Consider the following 24,718-nt stretch of genomic DNA (forward strand, 5'->3'; position numbering starts at 1 on the left):
CCTCTCTGAAGTTACCTCACTCCTCAGAATATGTGAGAACAGCCTTGGATCTTAGTTACTTCTGCTAAGATCATTGAAAACGCAGGCAGATTCTTCTTCTAAATACTGCCTGAGATAAACAGTACACTCCGGCACCATTAAAAATAACAAACCTTTGATTGAAGAATAAACTAAGTATAAAACACCACACTCCTCTTATGACCTCCATCTTGGTTGAGGCTTGCAAGAGAATGACTGGGTATGACAGTTAGGGGAGGAGCTATGTAGCAGCTCTGCTGTGGGTGATCCTCTTGCAACTTCCTGTTGGGAAGGAGAATATCCCACAAGTAATGGATGATCCGTGGACTGGATACACTTAACAAGAGAAAAAACAACAAAAATAGAAACCGCTTCTTGCTGCTCACACACACACATATTTAAAAACACTCCACCAGTGCAATAATATTACTATTGTAGTATCAGTAAGTTATGTTGTAACTAGAACCATATTGTTGATATACTAATCTAGAGGAGGATGCTACATAAATTTTAAACACCATACGCCCTCTGAGGAAACGTATGTGAAACGCGACCGTGTCAGGGGACTCTCTGCATTTTAACTGCCCTCCAGTTGTTGTTAATACAAGTATTTAAAAATGATGAACTAGTTTAAAAATAACAAACTACGGATAAAAAGCTTCTTCTACAGAAGGGTTCGTTAATTAAACTGGTACTTTCCTAGTACTGCTAGAACCGCAAGCAGTGTAATGGTGTTGGCTCAATTTAAAAAAAAAAAAAAAGCCTGTAGCAAACGCTGAGCGACTGATTGGTAGTTATTTAAAGATACAGTACTTGTTGGTGTTTAAAAAATATTTAGCATCCTCCTCTCGATTAGTATATCAACAATATTGTTCTAGTTACAACATAACTTACTGATACTACAATAGTAATATTATCGCACTGGTGGAGTGTTTTTAAATATGTGTGTGTGAGCAGCAAGAAGCAGTTTCTATTTTTGTTGCTTTTTTACTTTAAATTAATTAAAAGTTATATTTTAATGTATCAATTGTTTGTGACAAGAGGTCAAAATTTAAGGTTGGAGGAAAGGAGATTTAATCTCCTGCAACGGAAACGTTTTTTCACTGTAAGAGCAAGAAAATTGTGGAACTCTTTACCAAAGGAGGTAGTGAATGCCAATACCCTAGATACATTTAAAAATTGTTTGGATACATTTGTGTCTATAAACAAAATTCATAGATATGATTGCTTGTATTAAATGGGTCACCTTTTAGTGGGATTATTTAAGCTTAACTGGAGCTTGTAAGTATTTTAGATTTGTATAGGTTGAATTTGATGGACTTCGATCTTTTTTCAACCTCATCTACTATGTTACTATGTAATTATTCTAAAACACACAGATAGTGCATAAAAGCAATTCCTTTTTTTTTTTTTTTTTTTTTTGCATACTCACCTTTCTGTGGGATCTGCTCTTATTTGATGAATTCAATTTGTTGCTTAAATTACTACTACTTATGTTAACCCATATACACATCTAACAAGGTTAATAAGCAATCAATAATATATACACATTGTCCTTTTTTCTTTGATGTTAGAATTAAGTAGGCATCACTTTTGCAGCAAAATTCAAGGATAAATAAAAGGACATTTCATGGAAAAATAAAAACTTCTATTTGCAAACAATGTTTTTAACCACAGCAAAGAATTAGAAGTCTCATTCATGATGATTCCATGCTGATCTTTTTTAATATAGGATGGTTGCTCTATTACATCTACATATAACATTACATGGACTTGAAAAGAACAAATGTGTTATAACATACACCTTGGCTTAGTCAATGCTGCAAGGATGACAGCAGACACTGGAGGACCCAGATGGTCCTGCTGGGAGGGGCAGTGGTTTTGCAAGAACTACAGCCAGGAGAGCCAAGAACAGTGAACACAGGACCAGTAGGGGACAGAATCTAAAGAAGCTGCTCCCTCTGCAGAGGAAATATAAAATGGACATACAATCTTAGCCACAGTCAGTACTTTCAATCTCAATATGTAAGTGCCAGTATTGTGATAGGAAAGCAGATGGTTGAATTTTCTGTTTAAAAAGATATGCCGGGTATATAAGATTCAGATTAACCTTTTTTTTTTTAACCTGTACACGAAAACAGTGCTTATGTAAAGAAAAGGCAAGTGAACTTGAGCATTATCTGCAGAGATTAAAACACTAATCAAAACAAAGAGAGGAAGTATTGAAAGTATAAACGTGAAAAACTGTGCTTGGTTAATCTGTAGATGAACAAAAATGGGTTAGGGTTGGAACTGAATTCCAAATGTTGAGATTTGAAAAGCTGTGCCCATATGAAGAAGAGACATATAAGGTATGCAAAGCACTGTTTACCAAAAACAGGAAACACAAGCCTACAAATCATTACAAAGAGAATTTAGGAAGATGATATCTGAAGAGAAAAATGCTCAGCTTGAAAACCTTGGTGAGTTCTGTCCACATAAACAGCCTCTGACTGAAAAGCAAGCACTCATCAAGAGTAGTAAATCATTTGGGGAGGGGGAAACAAAACATAATTTGACATTTTAAGTACTTTACTGCCAGAAAGGGTTAGAGTTGCCACCTATTCAGCATTTTACAGACAAGGCCGGTAATTTTAAGGTTCAGATTAATATAGATAATATAGAATTAATATAGAAATATAGGTCCTGTCATGCTGAAACTTCTATGTGTGTTGGAATCCTATATAATAAAAGGCCAGGTATGTTTGTCATACGCAGTCATGCGCAGTAGAGACTGCACAAGGACAAACATACCTGGCCTTGAGCAGCAGAGGAGTGCACACTGCGGAAGCTGCCTGGTGGGGGGCGTGACCGGGCGTGACGTGATGGGGCGTGGCCAGACGGGAGCGCACGTGAATGGGGCGTGGCAGACAGGAGCAGCCGTGGTGGCAGTGGCATGATCAAGTGAGAGAGAAAAACAGAGGGCAGAGCAAAACAGAGGGGAGAGAGGAAGGGGAGAGAGAGAGAGACCAAAAGAGAGAGGGAAGAGACCAAAAGAGAGGAGGGAAAGAGCAAAAGAGAGGGGGGAAAGAGAGAAAGCGAGCAAAAGAGAGGGGGGGAAAGAGAGAAAGCGAGCAAAAGAGAGGGGGGAAAGAGAGAAAGCAGGCAAAAGAGAGGGGGGGGAAAGAGAGAAAGCGAGCAAAAGAGAGGGGGGGAAAGAGAGAAAGCGAGCAAAAGAGAGGGGGAAAGAGAGAAAGCGAGCAAAAGAGAGGGGGGAAAGAGAGAGAGAGCAAAAGAGGAGGGAGAGAGAGAGCAAAAGAGAGGAGGGAGAGAGAGAGCAAAAGAGAGGAGGGAGAAAGAGAGCAAGAGAGAGGAGGGAGAGTGAGAGCAAAAGAGAGGAGCGAAAGAGATAGCAAAAGAGAGGTGGGAGAGAGTGAGTAAAAGAGGGGGAGAGAGAGAGCAAAATAGAGGGGGGGGAGAGAGAGAGAGAGAGAGAGAGAGAGAGAGAGGGAGAGAGAGGGAGAGAGAGAAAGCAAAAGAGGAAGGAGAGAGAGCAAAAGAGGAGAGCAAAAGAAGAGCAAGAGCAAAAGAGGGGGGAGAGAGCAAAAGAGGGGGGAGAGAGCAAAAGGGGGGGAGAGAGAGCGCAAAAGAGAGCAGAGAGAGAGAGAGCAAAAGAGGGAGAGAGAGCAAAAGAGGGAGAGAGAGAGCAAAAGAGGGAGAAGAGAGCAGAAGAGGGGGGAGAGAGAGAGAGAGAGAGAGAGCAAAAGAGGGGGAGAGAGAGAGCGCAAAAGAAGGGGGAGAGAGAGAGCTCAAAAGAGAGGGGAGAGAGAGAGCTCAAAAGAGAGGGGAGAGAGAGAGCTCAAAAGAGAGGGGAGAGAGAGAGCTCAAAAGAGAGGGGAGAGAGGGAGCAAGGGATGGTACTTTAAAAAATTGGCCCGTGTACACAGGCTTTAGGACTAGTCTAATTATAAACAAACTAGTTGGTAAGCTTGCCCAGAGGGCAGTATATGTGTTGTAAATAAAAAAAATAAAAAATAGTAAAGAAAAAAAATAAACACATTATCCAAAATAAAAAAATTCAACCTAATCCCTATGAAAATAAAAAAGCCCCTTCAAAATAAAAACACACCCTAATCTAATGCTAAACTACCAATAGCCCTTAAAAGGGATTTTTCTTGGGCATTGCCCTAAGTTAAACAGCTCTTTTGCCGTTACAAAAAATTATAAGTCGCCCCTAACAGTAAAACCCACCACCCACCAAACCCCCCAAAATAAATAAATATAACACTAAAAAACCTAAACTACCCATTACCCTGAAAAGGGCATTTGTATGGGCATTGCCCTTAAAAGGACATTCAGCTCTTTTAAGAAGTGCCCATAACCCTAATCTAAAAAAAATAAATTTTTAAACAAAAAAGTCTAACCTCCCAAAATTTATAAAATTAAACCTAAGTTTAAATTAAGCTAAAATTATAGAAAATAAAAAAAATCTAATTTCCATCTTAATGGGAGGAGAGTCCACTGCTTCATTCATTACTTGTGAGAATTAAGAACCTGGCCACCAGGAGAAGGCAAAGACACCCCAGCCAAAGGCTTAAATAGCTCCCCCACTCCCCTCATCCCCCCAGTCATTCTTTGCCTTTTGTCACAAGAGGTTGACAGAGAAGTGTCTGAAGATTCGAGTAGTCTCTCATGGAGTGTAGTACTCTTCAAAATGGGACTGGAGTTTTAAGTAATCCTGTCAGTGTCTCAGTGAAAGCATGGATGAAAGTTAGAGTCTGGAGATGCAGGGAGTGTCGTCTCTGCAAAACCATCCCAACTCATGTTAACAGCTCCTGGGCAATCAGCGTTGATGAGTTTCACTGCCTGCCTTTATTCTCTCGAGTCCATGTCAAGAGTGATGCTACTAACCTGTCACACTTAAAGGGCCGTGTTCCTGTTCCACGGCATAGATTCTGGTAAGATTGTTTCATTTATACACATATGATAACGCAAGAAGACAGGGTCACAGTGTGTCTCCTTTTATCTGATAGAATCAAGGGTTAATATCCCTGGAAAGGGGATTATTCAACAGGGGGGGGATTTATGCATAATATATTTATTGTGTTAATGCTATATCATGTGTGAGATGAGGCTCTAGCAATGTGTGAACAGTCAGGTGAAGATCGGTGCGGCCTTTTTTTGGTGCGCTTTCTCTATAGTGCAGGGGCGGTCACATGTCGCACATGCAGGGGCACTCCATGTGACCGGGTGTGGCCTCTTCAACTTCCTCTTTCCTGATCGGCATTTGCGGTAGACATAACAGTTTCTCTGTGGTCCGGGTCATAGGAGGTGGTGAGTGTCCCTGCCATTGGTGAATAAAGTTGCCATTTAATCTATCACAGTCCGTATTAAAGGCACAAGCTTTGGAGGATGCTGATATGTTAGAGGATACTCCTTCTTGAATTAAATCTAATACCTGTGTTTATAGTGAGGAGGTACAGGTTGAACCGCCTGCTCAACTGTGTTCCACATGCTTTAATAAGATTACAATATCTAAGAAGAATAAGATATTTAGTACTACTGAGCAGTCCACCTCTGAGAATTCTCCGTCCCGCAAGGTGCGTTCCCAACATTTATCTCCGATTTCACATGTAGCTCCCCAAGGCCCTACTAATTCTCCTGCGGTAGGGGCCTCGTGGCTGCCAGATTTTGCTGCCCAGTTGCAAGAGGCAGTTTCTGCATCCTTCCATGCTCTACCACGCCCTGTGAAGTGAAAGTGAAGGGAAAGACATAGCTTTCTGACCCAGGGGTCATTTACTCCGTTGGATGTCTCTGAGAGATTATCCGACGAGGAAGATGCCTCCACTTGTCGGAGGGTGCTCTCTCTGAGACGGAATCGGCGTCTTCTAGACCTCCGGCTACAGAGGAGCCAGATTTTAAGTTGAAGATGGAGCATTTGCGCTTTTTACTAAAAGAAGTGTTTGCTACGTTGGAGGTTCCGGAACCGAAACTTCCGGAAGAATCTTCAATCCCTAAGCTAGATAGGGTTTACGAGGACAAGGTGGTGCCTCAGACCTTCCCAGTTACCGTGAAGATGGCTACGATTATTAAGAATGAGTGGGAGAAACTGGGCTTGTCTTTTTTTACTCCCTCTATCTCTTTTAAAAAGCTTTTCCCCATACCAGACTCTCAGCTTGAGCTATGGGGGGGGCTATTCCTAAGGTGGATGGAGCGATTTCCACGCTCACTAAGCGTACGCCTATTCCCCCTCGAGGATAGTTCGTCGTTCAAAGAGCTCATGGATAAGAAGCTGGAATCCATGTTGAGAAAGATGTTCCAACTCATGGGGTTTGTTTTCCAACCGGCAATGGCGATCGCTGCGGTGGCTGGAGCGGCTACCTATTGGTGTGACGCACTGTCAGCTATGGTCGAGGTGGAGACAGACTCCCCTTGAGGAGATACACGATAAGATTAAGGCCTTAAGGGTTGCAAATTCTTTTACCTGTGATGCAAATATGCAGGTTATTCGCCTGAATGTTAAGACATCAGGTTTCTCTGTTTTAGCCCGTAGGGCTCTGTGGTTAAAGTCGTGGTCTGCTGACATGACTTCCAAGTCTAGATTACTATCCCTTCGTTTCAGGGGAAATTTCTCACGGGAGGCAAGGGTGCTTTCCTTCTGCAGGATAAGAAGAATAAGCCTAAGGGCTCTACTTTTCGTCCCTTTTATTCGGACAAGTCTCAATGCCAGCAGCCTGCTACGAAGACCAAGCAGTCAAAGGAATTTTGGAAGCCAGCTAGCTCTTGGAACAAGACCAAGCAGAGCAAGAAGCTGCCGAGACAAAGTTGGCATGAAGGGGCGGCCCCTGATCCGTCGCTGGATCGTGGAGGGGGCAGACTATCTATGTTCGCAGAGGCTTGAATGAGAGATGTACAGGACCCATGGGTTCTGGAGGTTATCACCCAGGGTTACAGGATAGGGTTCAGGTGTCATCCGCCCAGGAGCAGATTCCTCCTGTCAAACCTATCCTCAAGGCCAGAGAAGAAAGACGCCTTTCTAGAGTGCGTGAGGGATCTCTCTTCTCTCTGAGAAATCGTCCCAGTACCTCTAGCAGAAAGGGGTGTGGGTTCTATTCAAATCTTTTCATGGTCCCAAAGAAGGAGGGCACGTTCCTCCCAATTCTGGACCTAAAGTGCTTAAACAAGTTTCTGTCAGTCCCATCGTTCAAAACGGAGACGATCAGATTGATTCTTCCCCTAGTTCAAGAGGAGCATTTATGAAAACAATAGACTTGAAGGCTGCCTACCTTCACGTGCCAATCCACAAGGACCACGTCGGGCTCCTAAGATTCGCATTTCTGGGCCAACACTTTCAGTTTGTGGCCCTACAATTCGGTCTGGCAATTGCCCCAAGAGTCTTTACGAAGGTTCTGGGGGCGCTGCTCGCGGTAGCGAGAGCCAGAGGTATTGTGGTGGCTCCTTATCTGGACTCCATCCTGGAGTCTCGCGGAGTACCACTCAAGGGCTCTTCTTTTTCTCCTTCAATCCCATGGATGGAAGATAAACAAAGGAAAGAGTTCTCTGGTTCCCAGCAACAGGGTGGAGTTCCTGGGTGCGATAATAGATTCCATATCGATAAAGATATTCTTGACAGAGAAGAAACTTTCCAAGATTGTGTCCAGCTGCCTTGCCCTTTAGACCTCCTCAAGGCCATCTGTGGCAAGGTGTATGGAGGTGATTGGGCTCATGGTATCCAGCATAGATGACATTCCATTAGCCAGGTTCCATCTCAGACCTCTTTAGTAATGCATGATGAGACAATGGAATGGCGATCACTCAGATCTATTCCAACAGATCTCTCTGGACAACCAAGTGAGGGAATCCCTCTCTTGGTGGATCTGTCCTGGACAGCTGGCCCAGGGGAAATCCTTCTTGAAGCCATCCTGGGAGATTGTGACCACGGACGCAAGTCTGTCAGGATGGGGAGCTGTTTGGGGTGCCAGAAGGGCACAGGGAAAGTGGACTCGAGTGGAGTCGACTCTACCAAAAAATATTCTAGAACTTCGAGTGATATTCAATGCTCTGAGGGCTTGGCCCCACCTGGGGCCATCCCTATTCATCAGATTCCAGTCGGACAACATTACCTCAGTGGCCTACATAAACCATCAGGGGGGGAAAAAAAAGCTCCCTAGCAAGCATCTTGGATTCTGGAATGGTGTGTTTGCGGAGATCTGCAACAGGTGGGGGAAAACGGAGATAGACCTCATGGCATCAAGACTCAACTTCAAGCTACCCAGCCCCAAGGCAGAACATAGAGTGATCTGAGATGTCATTGCAGAAAATGCAGCATGTCTGCAGAAAGGACACATGCAGGAACTGTTAGCGATTTAACTTTTCATCGCTGCTCCACATTAGGCTGTTCTCTTGCTGCACTGTGTAGGTTTTCCTTACCACAGTACATACAGAGCAAAGTGTTGTTTGAACTGAACAGTCAAATATTCAGTAGCGCTGCTAAGCAGTAGTGCATTAATTGACTCTCTCTCAGAGATTGTGTCAAGCCCGTTCCCTAGCCTTTTACAGTCTGCAAAGCTGTTTTTTTTCTGAATGTAAGACGTTCGTATGAGCAATGCACCTATTTTGCAATGCAATTTTTAACTACTGCACTATATTATAAAACTTTAAATATTGCTTTATTCCTCAGTTAAATAACACATTACAATTGAAATGGTGCTTTAGTGTAACTGCTTAATTTAAAATGGAATTTTATTTTAAAATTACATGCATAAAATTTTTCACTAAAAAAATGTTATTGCAGACAGTGAAAAAAAGTCCAGGGACCCACAGGCAGAGTTGATAGATGCGTTAGTGGTGCCTTGGGAGTTCAATCTAATTTACATTTTTCCACCATTGCCACTTCTTCCTCGAGTGGTGGCCCGCATCAAACAGGAGCAAGCTTCGACCATTCTGATTGCTCCGTTGTGCCATGGAGGACGTGGTTTGCGGATCTGGTGGGGATGTCATCATCTCTTCCATGGAGGTTGCCCTGTCGCAGAGATCTGCTGGTTCAGGGTCCCTTTATACACCAAAATCTCAATTCTCTGAGGCTGACTGCGTGGAGATTGAACACCTAGTCTTTGCCAAGAGAGGTTTTTCTGAGAGAGTAATTGATACTCTCATCCAGGCCAGGAAGCCGGTCACTCGTTGCATCTACTATAAAGTGTGGATGACCTACTTATCTTGGTGTGAAGAACATGGATATCCCTGGCACAAGGTTAGGGTATCCAGGATTCTGGCCTTTCTCCAGGATGGGCTGGATAAGAGTCTTGCCGCCAGTTCCTTAAAGGGACAAATTTCGGCGTTATCGGTGCTGTTACACAAGAAGCTAGCGGAGCTTTCTGATATTCAGTCCTTTGTTCAGGCTCTGTCTAGGATCAGATCTGTCTTTAGAAATTCTGCTCCTCCTTGGAACTTAAATTAGTTTTTTAAGGTGTTGCAGAGGGCTCCGTTTGAGCCTATGCATGTGCTTGACATTAAGATTCTTTCCTAGAAAGTTTTATTTCTTCTGGCTATTGCATCGGCTCGCAGAGACTATGAATTGGCGCCCTTGCAATCTGTGCCCCCTTACCTGTTTTTTCACGCTGATAAGGCTGTGCTTCGCACTGGGTTGGGATTTCTTCCCAAGGTGGTGTCAGATCATAACATCAATCAGGTATGTTAGAGATAGTAGTTCCTTTTTTGTTTCCTAACCCTTCTTCATCTAAGGAAAGGTTACTGCATAACTTGGATGTGGTTCGAGCCTTGAATTTTATCTTCAGGCCATGAAAGATTTCAGACAGACTTTGTCCTTATTTGTGGTGTATTCAGGGAAGCGTAGGGGGAAGGGGGCCATTTTCACTTCTCTGTTTTTTTGGTTGAGGAGCATTATCAGTTTGGCTTATGAGACAGCAGGACATAAGCCTCCTCAGAAGATTACGGCTGACTTAAATAGAACTATGACCTCTTCTTGGGCCTTTAAGAACGAGGCCTCTGTGAAGCAGATTTGTAAGGCGGCTACTTGATCCTCCTTACATACTTTTGCAAAGTTTTACAAATTTGATGTTTTTGCTTCGGCGGAAGCTGTTTTTGGGAGAAAAGTTCTGCAGGCTGTGGTGCCCTCAGTATAGGGTCCCCCTCCTTTTACCCTCCCGTTTTTGTTCATTCAGTGTGCTCTAGAGCTTGTGCATTTGTTACCACAAGTAATGAATGAAGCAGTGGACTCTTCTCCCATTAAGATGGAAAACAAATTATGCTTACCTGATAATTTCATTTCCATCTGTGGGAGGAGAGTCCACTGCTTTCGCACGTTTGCTCCGGTGGGCGGACCTGAATTTTAATATTATTCTTCTGGCACCATTTATACCCTGATATTTATCCTAGTGTTTCTTGTTCCCTTGGCAGAATGACTGGGGAATGAGGGGAGTGGGGGAGTTATTTAATCCTTTGGCTGGGGTGTCTGTCTTTGCCTCCTCTTGGTGGCCAGGTTCTTAATTCCCAGGAGTAATGAATGAAGTAGTGGACTCTCCTCCCACAGATGGAAAACATAATTTATGCTTACCTGATAAATTCCTTTCTTCTGTTGTGTGATCAGTCCACGGGTCATCATTACTTCTGGGATATTATCTGGGATATTATCTGCTCCCCTACAGGAAGTGCAAGAGGATTCACCCAGCAGAGTTGCTATATAGCTCCTCCCCTCTACGTCACCTCCAGTCATTCGACCAAAGACCAACGAGAAAGGAGAAGCCAAGGGTGTAGTGGTGACTGGAGTATAATTTAAAAAATATTTACCTGCCTTAAAAAACAGGGCGGGCCGTGGACTGATCACACAACAGAAGAAAGGAATTTATCAGGTAAGCATAAATTATGTTTTCTTCTGTTATGTGTGATCAGTCCACGGGTCATCATTACTTCTGGGATACCAATACCAAAGCAAAAGTACACGGATGACGGGAGGGATAGGCAGGCTCATTATACAGAAGGAACCACTGCCTGAAGAACCTTTCTCCCAAAAATAGCCTCCGAAGAAGCAAAAGTGTCAAATTTGTAAAATTTGGAAAAAGTATGAAGCGAAGACCAAGTTGCAGCCTTGCAAATCTGTTCAACAGAGGCCTCATTCTTAAAGGCCCAAGTGGAAGCCACAGCTCTAGTAGAATGAGCTGTAATTCTTTCAGGAGGCTGCTGTCCAGCAGTCTCATAGGCTAAACGTATTATGCTACGAAGCCAAAAAGAGAGAGAGGTAGCAGAAGCTTTTTGACCTCTCCTCTGTCCAGAATAAACGACAAACAGGGAAGAAGTTTGGCGAAAATCTTTAGTTGCCTGCAAGTAGAACTTGAGGGCACGAACTACATCCAGATTGTGTAGAAGACGTTCCTTCTTTGAAGAAGGATTTGGACACAAGGATGGAACAACAATCTCTTGATTGATATTCCTGTTAGAGACAACCTTAGGTAAGAACCCAGGTTTAGTACGCAGAACTACCTTGTCTGAGTGAAAGATCAGATAAGGAGAATCACAATGTAGGGCTGATAACTCAGAGACTCTTCGAGCCGAGGAAATAGCCATTAAAAATAGAACTTTCCAAGATAACAATTTTATATCAATGGAATGAAGGGGTTCAAACGGAACACCCTGTAAAACGTTAAGAACTAAGTTTAAACTCCATGGCGGAGCAACAGTTTTAAACACAGGCTTGATCCTAGCTAAAGCCTGACAAAAGGCCTGGATGTCTGAATTTTCTGACAGACGCCTGTGGAACAAGATGGACAGAGCTGAGATCTGTCCCTTTAATGAGCTAGCCGATAAACCCTTTTCTAAACCTTCTTGTAGAAAAGACAATATCCTAGGAATCCTAACCTTACTCCAGGAGTAATCTTTGGATTCACACCAGTATAGGTATTTACGCCATATTTTATGGTAAATCTTTCTGGTAACAGGCTTCCTAGCCTGTATCAGGGTATCAATAACCGACTCAGAAAAACCACGTTTTGATAAAATCAAGCGTTCAATTTCCAAGCAGTCAGCTTCAGAGAAGTTAGACTTTGATGTTTGAATGGACCCTGAATCAGAAGGTCCTGTCTTAGAGGTAGAGACCAAGGCGGACAGGATGACATGTCCACTAGATCTGCATACCAAGTCCTGCGCGGCCATGCAGGCGCTATTAGAATCACTGATGCTCTCTCCTGTTTGATTTTGGCAATCAATCGAGGAAGCAGCGGGAAGGGTGGAAACACATAAGCCATCCTGAAGTTCCAAGGTGCTGTCAAAGCATCTATCAGAACCGCTCCCGGATCCCTGGATCTGGATCCGTAGCGAGGAAGTTTGGCGTTCTGGCGAGACGCCATGAGATCTATCTCTGGTTTGCCCCAACGTTGAAGTATTTGGGCAAAGACCTCCGGATGAAGTTCCCACTCCCCCGGATGAAGAGTCTGGCGACTCAAGAAATCCGCCTCCCAGTTCTCCACTCCCGGGATGTGGATTGCTGACAGGTGGCAAGAGTGAGACTCTGCCCAGCGAATTATCTTTGATACTTCTATCATTGCTAGGGAGCTTCTTGTCCCTCCCTGATGGTTGATGTAAGCTACAGTCGTGATGTTGTCCGACTGAAACCTGATGAACCCCCGAGTCTTTAACTGGGGCCAAGCTAGAAGGGCATTGAGAACTGCTCTCAATTCCAGAATGTTTATTGGCAGGAGACTTTCCTCCTGACTCCATTGTCCCTGAGCCTTCAGAGAATTCCAGACAGCGCCCCAACCTAGAAGGCTGGCGTCTGTTGTTACAATTGTCCAGTCCGGCCTGCTGAACGGCATCCCCCTGGACAGATGTGGCCGAGAAAGCCACCATAGAAGAGAGTTTCTGGTCTCTTGATCCAGATTCAGAGTGGGGGACAAATCTGAGTAATCCCCATTCCACTGACTCAGCATGCACAATTGCAGCGGTCTGAGATGTAGGCGTGCAAAGGGTACTATGTCCATTGCTGCTACCATTAAGCCGATCACCTCCATGCATTGAGCTACTGACGGGAGTTGAATGGAATGAAGGACACGGCATGCATTTAGAAGCTTTGTTAATCTGTCCTCTGTTAGATAAATCTTCATTTCTACAGAATCTATAAGAGTCCCCAAGAATGGAACTCTTGTGAGAGGCAAGAGAGAACTCTTCTTTTCGTTCACTTTCCATCCATGCGACCTTAGAAATGCCAGAACTAACTCTGTATGAGACTTGGCAGTTTGAAAGCTTGAAGCTTGTATCAGAATGTCGTCTAGGTACGGAGCTACCGAAATTCCTTGCGGTCTCAGAACCGCTAGAAGGGCACCCAGAACCTTTGTGAAGATTCTTGGAGCCGTAGCCAATCCGAATGGAAGGCCTACAAACTGGTAATGCCTGTCTAAGAAGGCAAACCTTAGATACCGGTAATGATCTTTGTGAATCGGTATGTGAAGATAAGCATCCTTTAAATCCACTGTGGTCATGTACTGACCCTTTTGGATCATGGGTAAGATTGTCCGAATAGTTTCCATTTTGAACGATGGAACTCTTAGGAATTTGTTTAGGATCTTTAAATCCAAGATTGGCCTGAAAGTTCCCTCTTTTTTGGGAACCACAAACAGGTTTGAGTAAAACCCTTGTCCTTGTTCCGACCGCGGAACCGGATGGATCACTCCCATTAATAATAGATCTTGTACACAGCGTAGAAACGCGTCTTTCTTTATTTGGTTTGTTGACAACCTTGACAGATGAAATCTCCCTCTTGGGGGAGATAATTTGAAGTCTAGAAGGTATCCCTGAGATATGATCTCTAGCGCCCAGGGATCCTGGACATCTCTTGCCCAAGCCTGGGCGAAGAGAGAGAGTCTGCCCCCCACTAGATCCGGTCCCGGATCGGGGGCCCTCGGTTCATGCTGTCTTAGGGGCAGCAGCAGGTTTTCTGGCCTGCTTGCCCTTATTCCAGGACTGGTTAGGTTTCCAGCCTTGTCTGTAACGAGCAACAGCTCCTTCCTGTTTTGGTGCAGTGGAAGTTGATGCTGCACCTGCTTTGAAATTCCGAAAGGGACGAAAATTAGACTGTCTAGCCTTAGCTTTGGCTTTGTCTTGAGGTAGAGCGTGGCCCTTACCTCCTGTAATGTCAGCGATAATTTCTTTCAAACCGGGCCCAAATAAAGTTTGCCCCTTGAAAGGTATATTAAGTAATTTGGACTTAGAAGTTACATCAGCCGACCAGGATTTTAGCCACAGCGCCCTACGTGCCTGAATGGCGAATCCTGAATTCTTAGCCGTAAGTTTGGTTAAATGTACTACGGCCTCCGAAATGAATGAATTAGCTAGTTTAAGGACTCTAAGCCTGTCCGTAATGTCGTCCAGCGTAGCGGAACTAAGGTTCTCTTCCAGAGACTCAATCCAAAATGCTGCCGCAGCCGTAATCGGCGCGATGCATGCAAGGGGTTGCAATATAAAACCTTGTTGAACAAACATTTTCTTAAGGTAACCCTCTAATTTTTTATCCATAGGATCTGAAAAAGCACAGCTATCCTCCACCGGGATAGTGGTGCGCTTAGCTAAAGTAGAAACTGCTCCCTCCACCTTAGGGACCGTTTGCCATAAGTCCCGTGTGGTGGCGTCTATTGGAAACATCTTTCTAAATATTGGAGGGGGTGAGAACGGCACACCGGGTCTATCCCACTCCTTAGTAACAATTTCAGTTAATCTCTTAGGTATAGGAAAAACGTCAGTACTCGCCGGTACCGCAAAGTATTTATCCAACCTACACATTTTCTCTGGTATTGCAACGGTGTTACAATCGTTAAGAGCCGCTAAGACCTCCCCTAGTAATACACGGAGGTTTTCCAATTTAAATTTAAAGTTTGAAATATCTGAATCCAATCTGCTTGGATCAGAACCGTCACCTACAGAATGAAGCTCTCCGTCCTCATGCTCTGCAAGCTGTGACGCAGTATCAGACATGGCCCTAGAATTATCAGCGCACTCTGTTCTCACCCCAGAGTGATCACGCTTGCCTCTTAGTTCTGGTAACTTAGCCAAAACTTCAGTCATAACAGTAGCCATATCATGTAATGTTATCTGTAATGGCTGCCCAGATGTACTAGGCGCCATAATATCACGCACCTCCCGGGCGGGAGACGCAGGTACTGACACGTGAGGCGAGTTAGACGGCATAACTCTCCCCTCGCTATTTGGTGAAATTTGTTCAATTTGTACAGATTGGCTTTTATTTAAAGTAGCATCAATACAGTTAGTACATAAATTTCTATTGGGCTCCACCTTGGCATTGGAACAAATGACACAGGTATCTTCCTCTGAATCAGACATGTTTAACACACTAACAATAAACATGCAACTTGGTTACAATCTTATTTAACAAAAACGTACTGTGCCTCAAAGAAGCACTAAACGATTAAATGACAGTTGAAATAATGAACTGAAAAACAGTTATAGCATCACTCTTTAAAAACAACACAACTTGTTAGCAAAGGTTTGTTCCCATTAGTAAAGTAACACTAATTAAATTTTAAACATAAAAATCACAGAGCAACGTTTTAAAACACAGTCACTACATAAGTCTCACAGCTCTGCTGAGAGAATCTACCTCCCTTCAAAGAAGTTTGAAGACCCCTGAGTTCTGTTAGAGATGAACCGGATCATGCAGAAAATACAAGAGTAACTGACTGGAAATTTTTGATGCGTAGCAAAGAGCGCCAAAAACGGCCCCTCCCCCTCACACACAGCAGTGAGAGAGAAACGAAACTGTCATAATCAAAACAAGCAAACTGCCAAGTGGAAAAATAATGCCCAAATATTTATTCACTCAGTACCTCAGAAATGCAAACGATTCTACATTCCAGCAAAAACGTTTAACATGAATTAAATACCTATTAAAAGGTTTAATGTACTTTTACAGAGTAATTCCGGTGAAATACCATCCCCAGAATACTGAAGTGTAGAGTATACATACATGTCATTATAACGGTATGGCAGGATTTTCTCATCAATTCCATTCAGAAAATAAAAACTGCTACATACCTCAATGCAGATTCAACTGCCCGCTGTCCCCTGATCTGAAGCTTTTACCTCCCTCAGATGGCCGAGAAACAGCAATATGATCTTAACTACTCCGGTTAAAATCATAAGAAAATCTCTGGTAGATTCTTCTTCAAACTCTGCCAGAGAAGTAATAACACGCTCCGGTGCTATTGTAAAATAACAAACTTTTGATTGAAGTTATAAAAACTAAGTATAATCACCATAGTCCTCTCACACCTCCTATCTAGTCTTTGGGTGCAAGAGAATGACTGGGGGTGACGTAGAGGGGAGGAGCTATATAGCAACTCTGCTGGGTGAATCCTCTTGCACTTCCTGTAGGGGAGCAGATAATATCCCAGATAATATCCCAGAAGTAATGATGACCCGTGGACTGATCACACATAACAGAAGAAATTCAATTATCAGGTAAGCATAATTTATGTTATTACAGAAAATAAAAAACAAAATGATAAAACTTTAAAAAATTAATCCCTATGAAAATAAAAAAGAGCCCCAAAATAAAAATACCCCCTAATCTAATGCTAAACTAACAATAGCCCTTAAAAGTGCTTTTTGTAGGGTATTGCCTTAAGTTAAACAGCTCTATTAAATTAAAAATAAACAAAGTCCCTCCTAACAGTAAAACCCACCACCCACCAAACCCCCCAAAATAAAAAACCTAACACTAAAAGACCTAAACTATCCATTGCCCTGAAAAGGGCATTCAGCTCTTTTGCTGCCCACCCCTAATCTAAAAAAAAAAAAAAAAAAACTAAGTCTAACCCCCAGGTTGGTACTCACGGTTGCTGAAGTCCGGCGGAGAAGGTCCACTTCTAGGCATTGAAGTCTTCTTCCAAGCAGCCGACATCTTCTTCCAAGCGGGGACCTTTTCTTTCTTCATTCAGGACAGCGGAACTGAAGACCGGCGACAGCGGAACTGAAGACCGGCAACCTCGGAGCTATGGAGCGTGGAGGATCCTCTTCTTCCGATTGCCGCCATACACTGAATAGTGAATTCAAGGTACGTGATTAAAGTTGGCGTCCCTTGAATTCCTTTTGGCTGATTTGATTCTTCAAATTCAAATCAGCCAAAAGGAAGAGTTACTGAAATCCTATTGGCTGTTCAAATTAGCCAATAGGATTTCAGTAGCTCTCATCCTATTGGCTGATTTGAATTTGAAGAATCAAATCAGCCAATAGGAATTCAAGGGACGCCATCTTTAATCGCGAACCTTGAATTCACTATTCAGTGTACGGCGGAGATCATACAAAGAGGATCCTCCACGCTCCATGGCTCCTCGGTCGCCGGTTTTGAGTTCCAGGGTTGTCGGTCTTCAGCTCCGTGCCGATCAGCAAAAGAGCTAAATGCCCTTACAAATGTCCGTTTCAGGGCAATGGTTAGTTTAGATTTTTTAGTGTTAGGTTTATTTATTTTGGGGGGTTTGGTGGGTGGTGGGTTTTACTGTTTGGGGGGACTTTGTTTATTTTTAATTTAATAGAGCTGTTTAACTTAAGGCAATACCCTACAAAAAGCACTTTTAAGGGCTATTGTTAGTTTAGCATTAGATTAGGGGGTATTTTTATTTTGGGGGGGGCTTTTTTATTTTCATAGTGATTAGGTTTAATTCTTTTTTTTGATAATTTGTTTATTATTTTCTGTAATGTTAGACTTTTTTATTTTTTTGTAATTTTAATTTAATTTAAAAATTGTTTGTAACTGTAAAAGAGATGTTTAACTTAGGGCAATGCCCTGCAAAAAAGCCATTTTAAGGGCTATTGGTAGTTTAGCTTTAGATTAGGGGGTGATTTTATTTGGGGGGGCTTTTTTATTTTCATAGTGATTAGGTTTAATTCTTTTTTTTGATAATTTGTTTATTATTTTCTGTAATGTTAGACTTTTTTATTTTTTGTAATTTTAATTTAATTTAAACTTAGTTTTTTTATTTTTAAAGTAATGTTAGGTTTTTTATTTTAATTGTATTTTTGTATTTTTAATTTAGGTATTTGGGTTTAATTTAGGGAGTGTTAGGTTAGGGGCTTAGTAATTTAGTTATTAAGTGGTTAATAGGGTAATTAGGTTTACTGTGATGTGGGGGTTTAGGGGTTAATAGGGTAATTAGGTTTATTGTGATGGGGGGTTTCCGGTTTAGGGGTTAATAGGGTAATTAGCTTTATTGCGATGTCTGGGTTTTGCAGTTTAGGGGTTAATAGGGTAATTGGGTTTATTGCAATGTGGGGTTTTTGCGGTTTAGGGGTTAATAGGGTAATTAGGTTCATTGTAATGTGGGTGGTTAACGTTTAAGGGATTAATAGGGTAATTAGGTTTATTGCGATGTGGGTGGTTGACGGTTAAATAATTAATATGTTATTTGGTTAGATGCGGATTAGAGGTTAATTACTTTATTATTTTGTGTGGGTTGCGGTTTAGGTGTTAATACTTCGTGTAGGAGGTTAGGTTGTTTTTTTTGTTATACTTCGTGCGGGCAGTGTTTTTTTTTTTTTGTAATGCTCCGTTTGCCTTCGCTGCATCCCGTTGGATTTCGAAAATGGCAGAGTGGCACCACCCTGTCATTTTCGGAATCCACCTGGATGCACCTTCGCCATTTTCGCTGCATCCAGGTGAATTATTTTGGCTGCGTGCTACCAACATTCCATTGAGGATGCGTGCGCAACTGCCAACGGCAACGGATAGATGATCTTTTTAAATAAGTTCTGGCGGCTTTAGTTTCTGAGTTATACTGTGTAATCACATATGCAAATTAATGCAATACACTATATGCAAAGTATTGTAGCTCTCCTCTGCATCCAAGCCATAAACACATGCTACAGAGAATGGTTCTTACTTGTACAGGCTAGTTATGTTATTAAAATGTTTCTAGGCAAATTGTGTTATGTTATTAAAATGTTTCTAGGTACAATAAACCTAACAAATGATGTACAACATGTTACAATACAGCACATACAAATGGGTCAGTAAGACAATAAATATTTTGACAAGTAAAAACTATGAGAAACTAAGCACTATATTATATTTTAGTTAGACACAAATGTATCAAAATGCTTCTCTAAAAAATTGGATATGTAAACATAAGGGGACATTAAATAAAAAAATTCTTATTTCATCTAAGAGAGGACGTCAATGTATTCTACTGCTTCTTGCTTAAAAACTGCATGTTCTTTTCCTGACAAACCAACAATTCTTGTCAGGCTTGCAGAGGTGTGTCCATAACCACCAATAAAGCTGTGGTTGGCATCTGTATAAACCAGTGAATATTAGTAAGAAGCACACAACTAATACATATGGCTTAGCTTTATATAAATAAATATATACAGAGCTCCCAACCATTCTGAATATTGCGGGTTGGGAATGCTAACCCTGCCCCTCCCACAGCCCATTTAAAGATTCAGGAGAGTGTACGTGTCCTGAAAACTATATGGCTGCAGTATTTGTAACAATTTTTTTTTTATCAATGTTATACATTGTGGAGCACTTAAGAGCAGGAATTTTTTTGCAGCAATATATAATGGCCTAGATTAGAGTGGAGCGCTATCGTTAGCGCAAAGAGCGTAAACACAATTGCAAGCTTGTGGTGTTCTTTACACTCAAATCCATATTACAAGTGACACGCTGTTAAAATTACTGCAAATTCGTTAGCGTAAACTTGTGGTAATTTATGCTTCCTCGTATTTTCTATAGGTAGCGATGAGCAGTAATATGTGCTTGTATTACAAGTTGAAAGTAAATGCAATCGCTCGAACGCAAACGCATTTACTGCTGAAACTTTTTACGCGACCTGAAAGTTCGCATAAAGAGTTTGCCCAAAAGAAACAGCTGCACTAACCTACCCTTTTAACCCCTAAACCGCCACCCCACATTACAAACTACCTTTTACACTATTAACCCCTACACTGTCACACACCCCACCTAGTGTTGCCAGCTGTGCTTCATAAAAATACTGGACGACCTATAGGTGATTGGATACAGGACGTAGCTGGGTTCACACAATTTCTCCACAAAAGCTCAACCTTAGGCCTCACCCTTGATCCCACCCCACATTTATTTTTCACAATTAAGCAGTTATTTTATCCCCTTGGTTGCCAGTAACACATACAGAGCAGTGATGTGACCCCCCCCCCCCCCTGGCTGCTAGAGGTACACACCCAGCAACAATTGAAAACCCCCATGGTTGCCTGTTACACATAGAATTGAAAATGCACAGTGTAACTTTGTTTTGAGACATATTTCTAACGCATAAAGGCCTAGAATTCCCTTTACATGTAGCTGACAGGGGTCTTTAAAAATACTGGTCCAGTATTTTTGTACAGATTTTACTAGACAGCCTGCTAAAATACTGGTCTGTCTGGTTGAATACTGGACACCTGGCAACCCAAAGTAAAGCACCACACTATTAACCCCTAAACCAACAGCCCCACCACCACCGCAAAGTCATTTTTTTTTTCTTTTTGTTTCTTTCATGGTTCAGATAGAGCATACACATTTAAACAACTTAACTTTCTAATTTACTTCTATAACTAATTTGCTTTATTATTCAGATATTCATTTTTTTGAAAAGCATAGGTAGGCTCAGCACCTGGGTGCTATTTGCTGATTGGTGGGAGCTCACGTCTTTAGTGAACTTGCTCAATCAGGTATTACAAGTAGCTAAAACAGGAAGCACTTGTAGTGCGCTCTTTGTGCTCATATTACAAATGGTGAGTACAATCCAAAATACCACTGTAAAATGTAACGCTTTTTAAGACCTGAAGTAAACCAATATTATTAACAGTACAGCACATAACTACACGAAGAGCTCCACCATTTGTGTCTAATCAGCTCAGCACTTGAGTTATACATGACATGAATTGCACTACGTGTCCTCTAATGTAAGGGAATTACTGCACTAACTCTGACATGCAGATGTGAGGGTACCCTAAACTATTGCTCGACTGATAAAACATTTATTTTAAACTTGTAAAAGGAGCACACGTATAGAAACACTACTGATTGTCTACAAACAATATTAAAACACAGTAGTGCTAATATTTTTGTGCTCCACTAATCAAGGCCTCTTTCTGAATCATGAACATATATTTTGACTTTCATGTCCCAATAAAAAAAACAAAAAAAAACAAGAGATGAATTGTTTAATATAACAAATCCTGGCAGAAAAAAATGAACATTCTGAATTTGTACACCTACACCTGCCTTTACTTAATATCATGTGTTTCTACTACATAAATAGTTTGCAATATTTTATCCTTCCTTATACTTAAAACTGCCCTTGATTAGAAGTGGTAGTGACATACCGTAAGGGAATTCAAGAATATCTGGGGTTTCCATAGCACTGTGCTGAGGACTAATTAAGTTCACTATTTAGAAAGTAACATGGGCAGACTAGATATCTGTTTCCAGTTTATATCAGGCAAAAAATTGTTTTAATATTCCTACTTATTTGCTCTATAAATGTTTGCTAATAAAAATCTAGAAATAGTCTGTGGCTTCAGCAAGCTATTTATTAAAGACGCTACAAATAGCAGAATGCTGGAGGACATAATGGAATGTTCATGTTTTCTTGTAATGCTATAAAAAATGCTTTGAATATTACAGAAAAGGAGATGTAATTGGTGTTCACATTATACATATCAGAAGTGCATATTCATTATACCATTATATATCAATTCTTACCTTTGCAAACACTTTTGTTTTCAGGTTCATAACCAGCTTTGCAGGTGCATCGACCAATTGGAACCATCCATTCCCCATCCCCATTGCAGTAAAGTTTAATGGGAACATCTTCCTCCTCCGCGTTAGGGATACAGGTTCCGCGGGAAATGACCAAGGATGTGCTCTCAGCTCCAGTCATTGTTTCAGGGAAGACTGCAAAATTCTGAACCACACTGGGGCACTTTTTGAAGAAGACCCTGACAGAAAGGAGCGACATGCATGCGCCATAATCCTGGAAAGCTAAATAAAAGCCATTGCGGGTCAAAGGTCCAAAGCTACGCACCTCTGTATTGACTTTCATTAATCGCCCACCAAAGTCCACTTGTGAGAAGCTTTCATCAGCAGCTATTGTGTCCACCTTTAAATAGGGGGCCTCATTCCATAAGGCAGTATTCTTATTAGCAACATTGGAGTCTGTCTCATAGTAATACAAGTTGAATGTCTCCTTGCAGGAACCTGGTACATTAGGTAAGCTGCTACAGTCCCGTACAGTGAAACGCATCTCTACATACACTCGATGAGCTCCACGTCGTGGGATGAAGGTGGTCATGAGCCAGTTGTTCTGGTTGGGCTCAAAGACGTTGCAAACTTGGTATGTGCGGATTGTGTTGAGGTTTTCATCGTAGCCGCTCACCTCTTCCCACTGTAAAAAATAGACATTTGCAATGAAAAAAAAAATCTTTTCACAATACATCACAATCCTTCCTCTCAGCTCATTAAACAGGAAGCCGGAATTACCACCTACTCTATGCCAGATCAAATTCTTCATGTCCCAAATGATTTATGCTACGCTAACAAACTATATAAATTTCCTCCCACCACCACATCATACATAGCAATTACTTACCCTTTTGATACAAGTTAATTTATTTCCTTTCAAACAGAATACTATTCAGTGTTAATGAATACTATTTTGTTTGCATAGAACAATGTCTAAACACGAGGGTTAATTCATAGAGTTAACTATTTTGACTGAGTTTTATTGTATGATATAAAATGGTTGATACATATAGTTCTCATAGTGAAGCTAATTTTACCAGATGGCCTTTAAATGAGGCTTACGAACATTTCATTAGGAGACACACCATATAAATAAGGAAGATGTAGTTTGATGGAGCAAATGAGGGGACAATTTGAAGGGAATAAGCCGGAGGAGGATTTATCCTGTGACAGGATGTACAGTAAGTCAAGGAGGCATAAGAGCGGATTAGTATGTGCACAAAGGTTAAAAGTGTGAAGGATATGTGTTGAGCTGGTAAGCAAAAGGAGGATATGTATTAAAAGTGTCAAAATAAAGAGGAATATGTGCTGGCTAACAGGTACTACTTGACTGGCATTGGTATATCAACCAGTGAACATTAAGTGATATCCAGTCGAACACCTTGACATATACCATATTCCCTTTAACTCTTTTAAAAATGTTTTATTAATCTTCAATGATATTTTTATGTGTATATATGTATTTCTATATAAATATGTATGTGTGTACATACATATTTACTCATAAATGCACATGTATACAGATATATATAATATATATATATATATATATATATATATATACAGGGCCGCCACTAGAAATTTTGGGGCCCCTGACTTAACCATTGATCAGGGCCCCCCCCCCTTTGACATGTGCAATTTTTGACGAGGTGACTAAAACGTATATGCACTTTATTCTTAAGTGTCTATTTAAACTTGGAAATGTTGTAAAGGTAGTAACATACAAATACACAGACAAACTCATACACTGAAACACGCACGCACACTCACACATATGGATTCACATATAGACACTCTAGCAGACACGCAAAGAAACACACTCAGACACAGAAACCCAAACAGACACTCAGCACTTGTTTACATTGACCTGACAAGTAATGAGGTAAACTACAGTTTTGTAAAAAAAAGGAGATTTAGAAAACAAAATATGGAGTTCTGATTATCTTTTTGTAAAGGAAGATGCCAACTAAATGATGACAACAGCATGCAGTGGCTGAAAGGAAGGGCCCTGAACTGCCTAAACAATAATTTAAAGGTTAAATGGTGGATTGGTGACTTCCATAAAGGTCTCATTAGTCTCAAAGTCTGTAGAAAGATGTGAATAATCAGTAGTAAGGTCAAAATGTCCTAAAAAGGAACAGACAATTGCAGACACTAAGAGATCACTTTTTAAAGAATCATATTTGTAAATTTGTAAACAAAAAATAATTCAGTGAATTCAAAATTGTACATTAATGATCTGGGTAGATGGCTAGATAAAGAAAAGTACTTTTAAAAGGTTGACATATGTTTGTTTGTTTTTCCCCCATTTTCCCCAACCAAGAGCACCACTTCAAATATAGTGCACAAATGTTCCCATCTGTCAGCTGTACTTATGGATTTTGAAAATGCTGTACTCTATATGTTCTTGGTGCAACCATAAGCTGTGGTACTCATACCATTAGATCTGGTTAAATGCAGGATTTAGGCTTGTTGGTATGTATTTCAAAATTAAGTCAGCTGTAGTATAAACTGAACAGTTTTAAGTTAACCTGTCCCATTTCAAACAAAGGGGCAGTAAACTGGAATGATATATATATATATATGTATATATATATATATATATATATATATATATATATATATATATATATATATATATATATATATATATATATATATATATATATATATATATAAATTTAAAAAATGCATATCTGCCAAAAGGGCACCTACCATTTGTTTATTGAGGAGGAAACATTTCTGCATGGTTGTAAACATAGAATTTCTACAGCATTGTCAAATAATCATAAATACACTGCTGCTAAAAAAAATGTTTTTATGGACCCCTGGCCCCACCACACAACTACTACCACACCGAAGTTACAATCTGAAATTGCACAAAGAAATAAAAAACATTTGCTAAGTAATTCCTACCTCCTCTGCAAGCAAATGAAAGTGATC

At 41.1% G+C, this 24,718-nt stretch overlaps 1 protein-coding gene across 1 annotated transcript in view; it reads right to left on the bottom strand.

The window, feature by feature from the left end:
- EPHB1 (EPH receptor B1) overlaps nucleotides 1-24,718 on the bottom strand; it is a 498,694-nt gene that overhangs the window by 333,193 nt on the left and 140,783 nt on the right. The window contains exon 3 of the mRNA XM_053709781.1: nucleotides 21,737-22,418. Within this exon, the coding sequence (XP_053565756.1) occupies nucleotides 21,737-22,418 (682 nt within the window). The remainder of the gene's footprint in view (nucleotides 1-21,736; nucleotides 22,419-24,718) is intronic.

The sequence above is a fragment of the Bombina bombina genome, chromosome 4 (genome assembly GCF_027579735.1).
Source record: "Bombina bombina isolate aBomBom1 chromosome 4, aBomBom1.pri, whole genome shotgun sequence".
In the NCBI taxonomy this organism is placed as follows: Eukaryota; Metazoa; Chordata; class Amphibia; order Anura; family Bombinatoridae; genus Bombina; species Bombina bombina.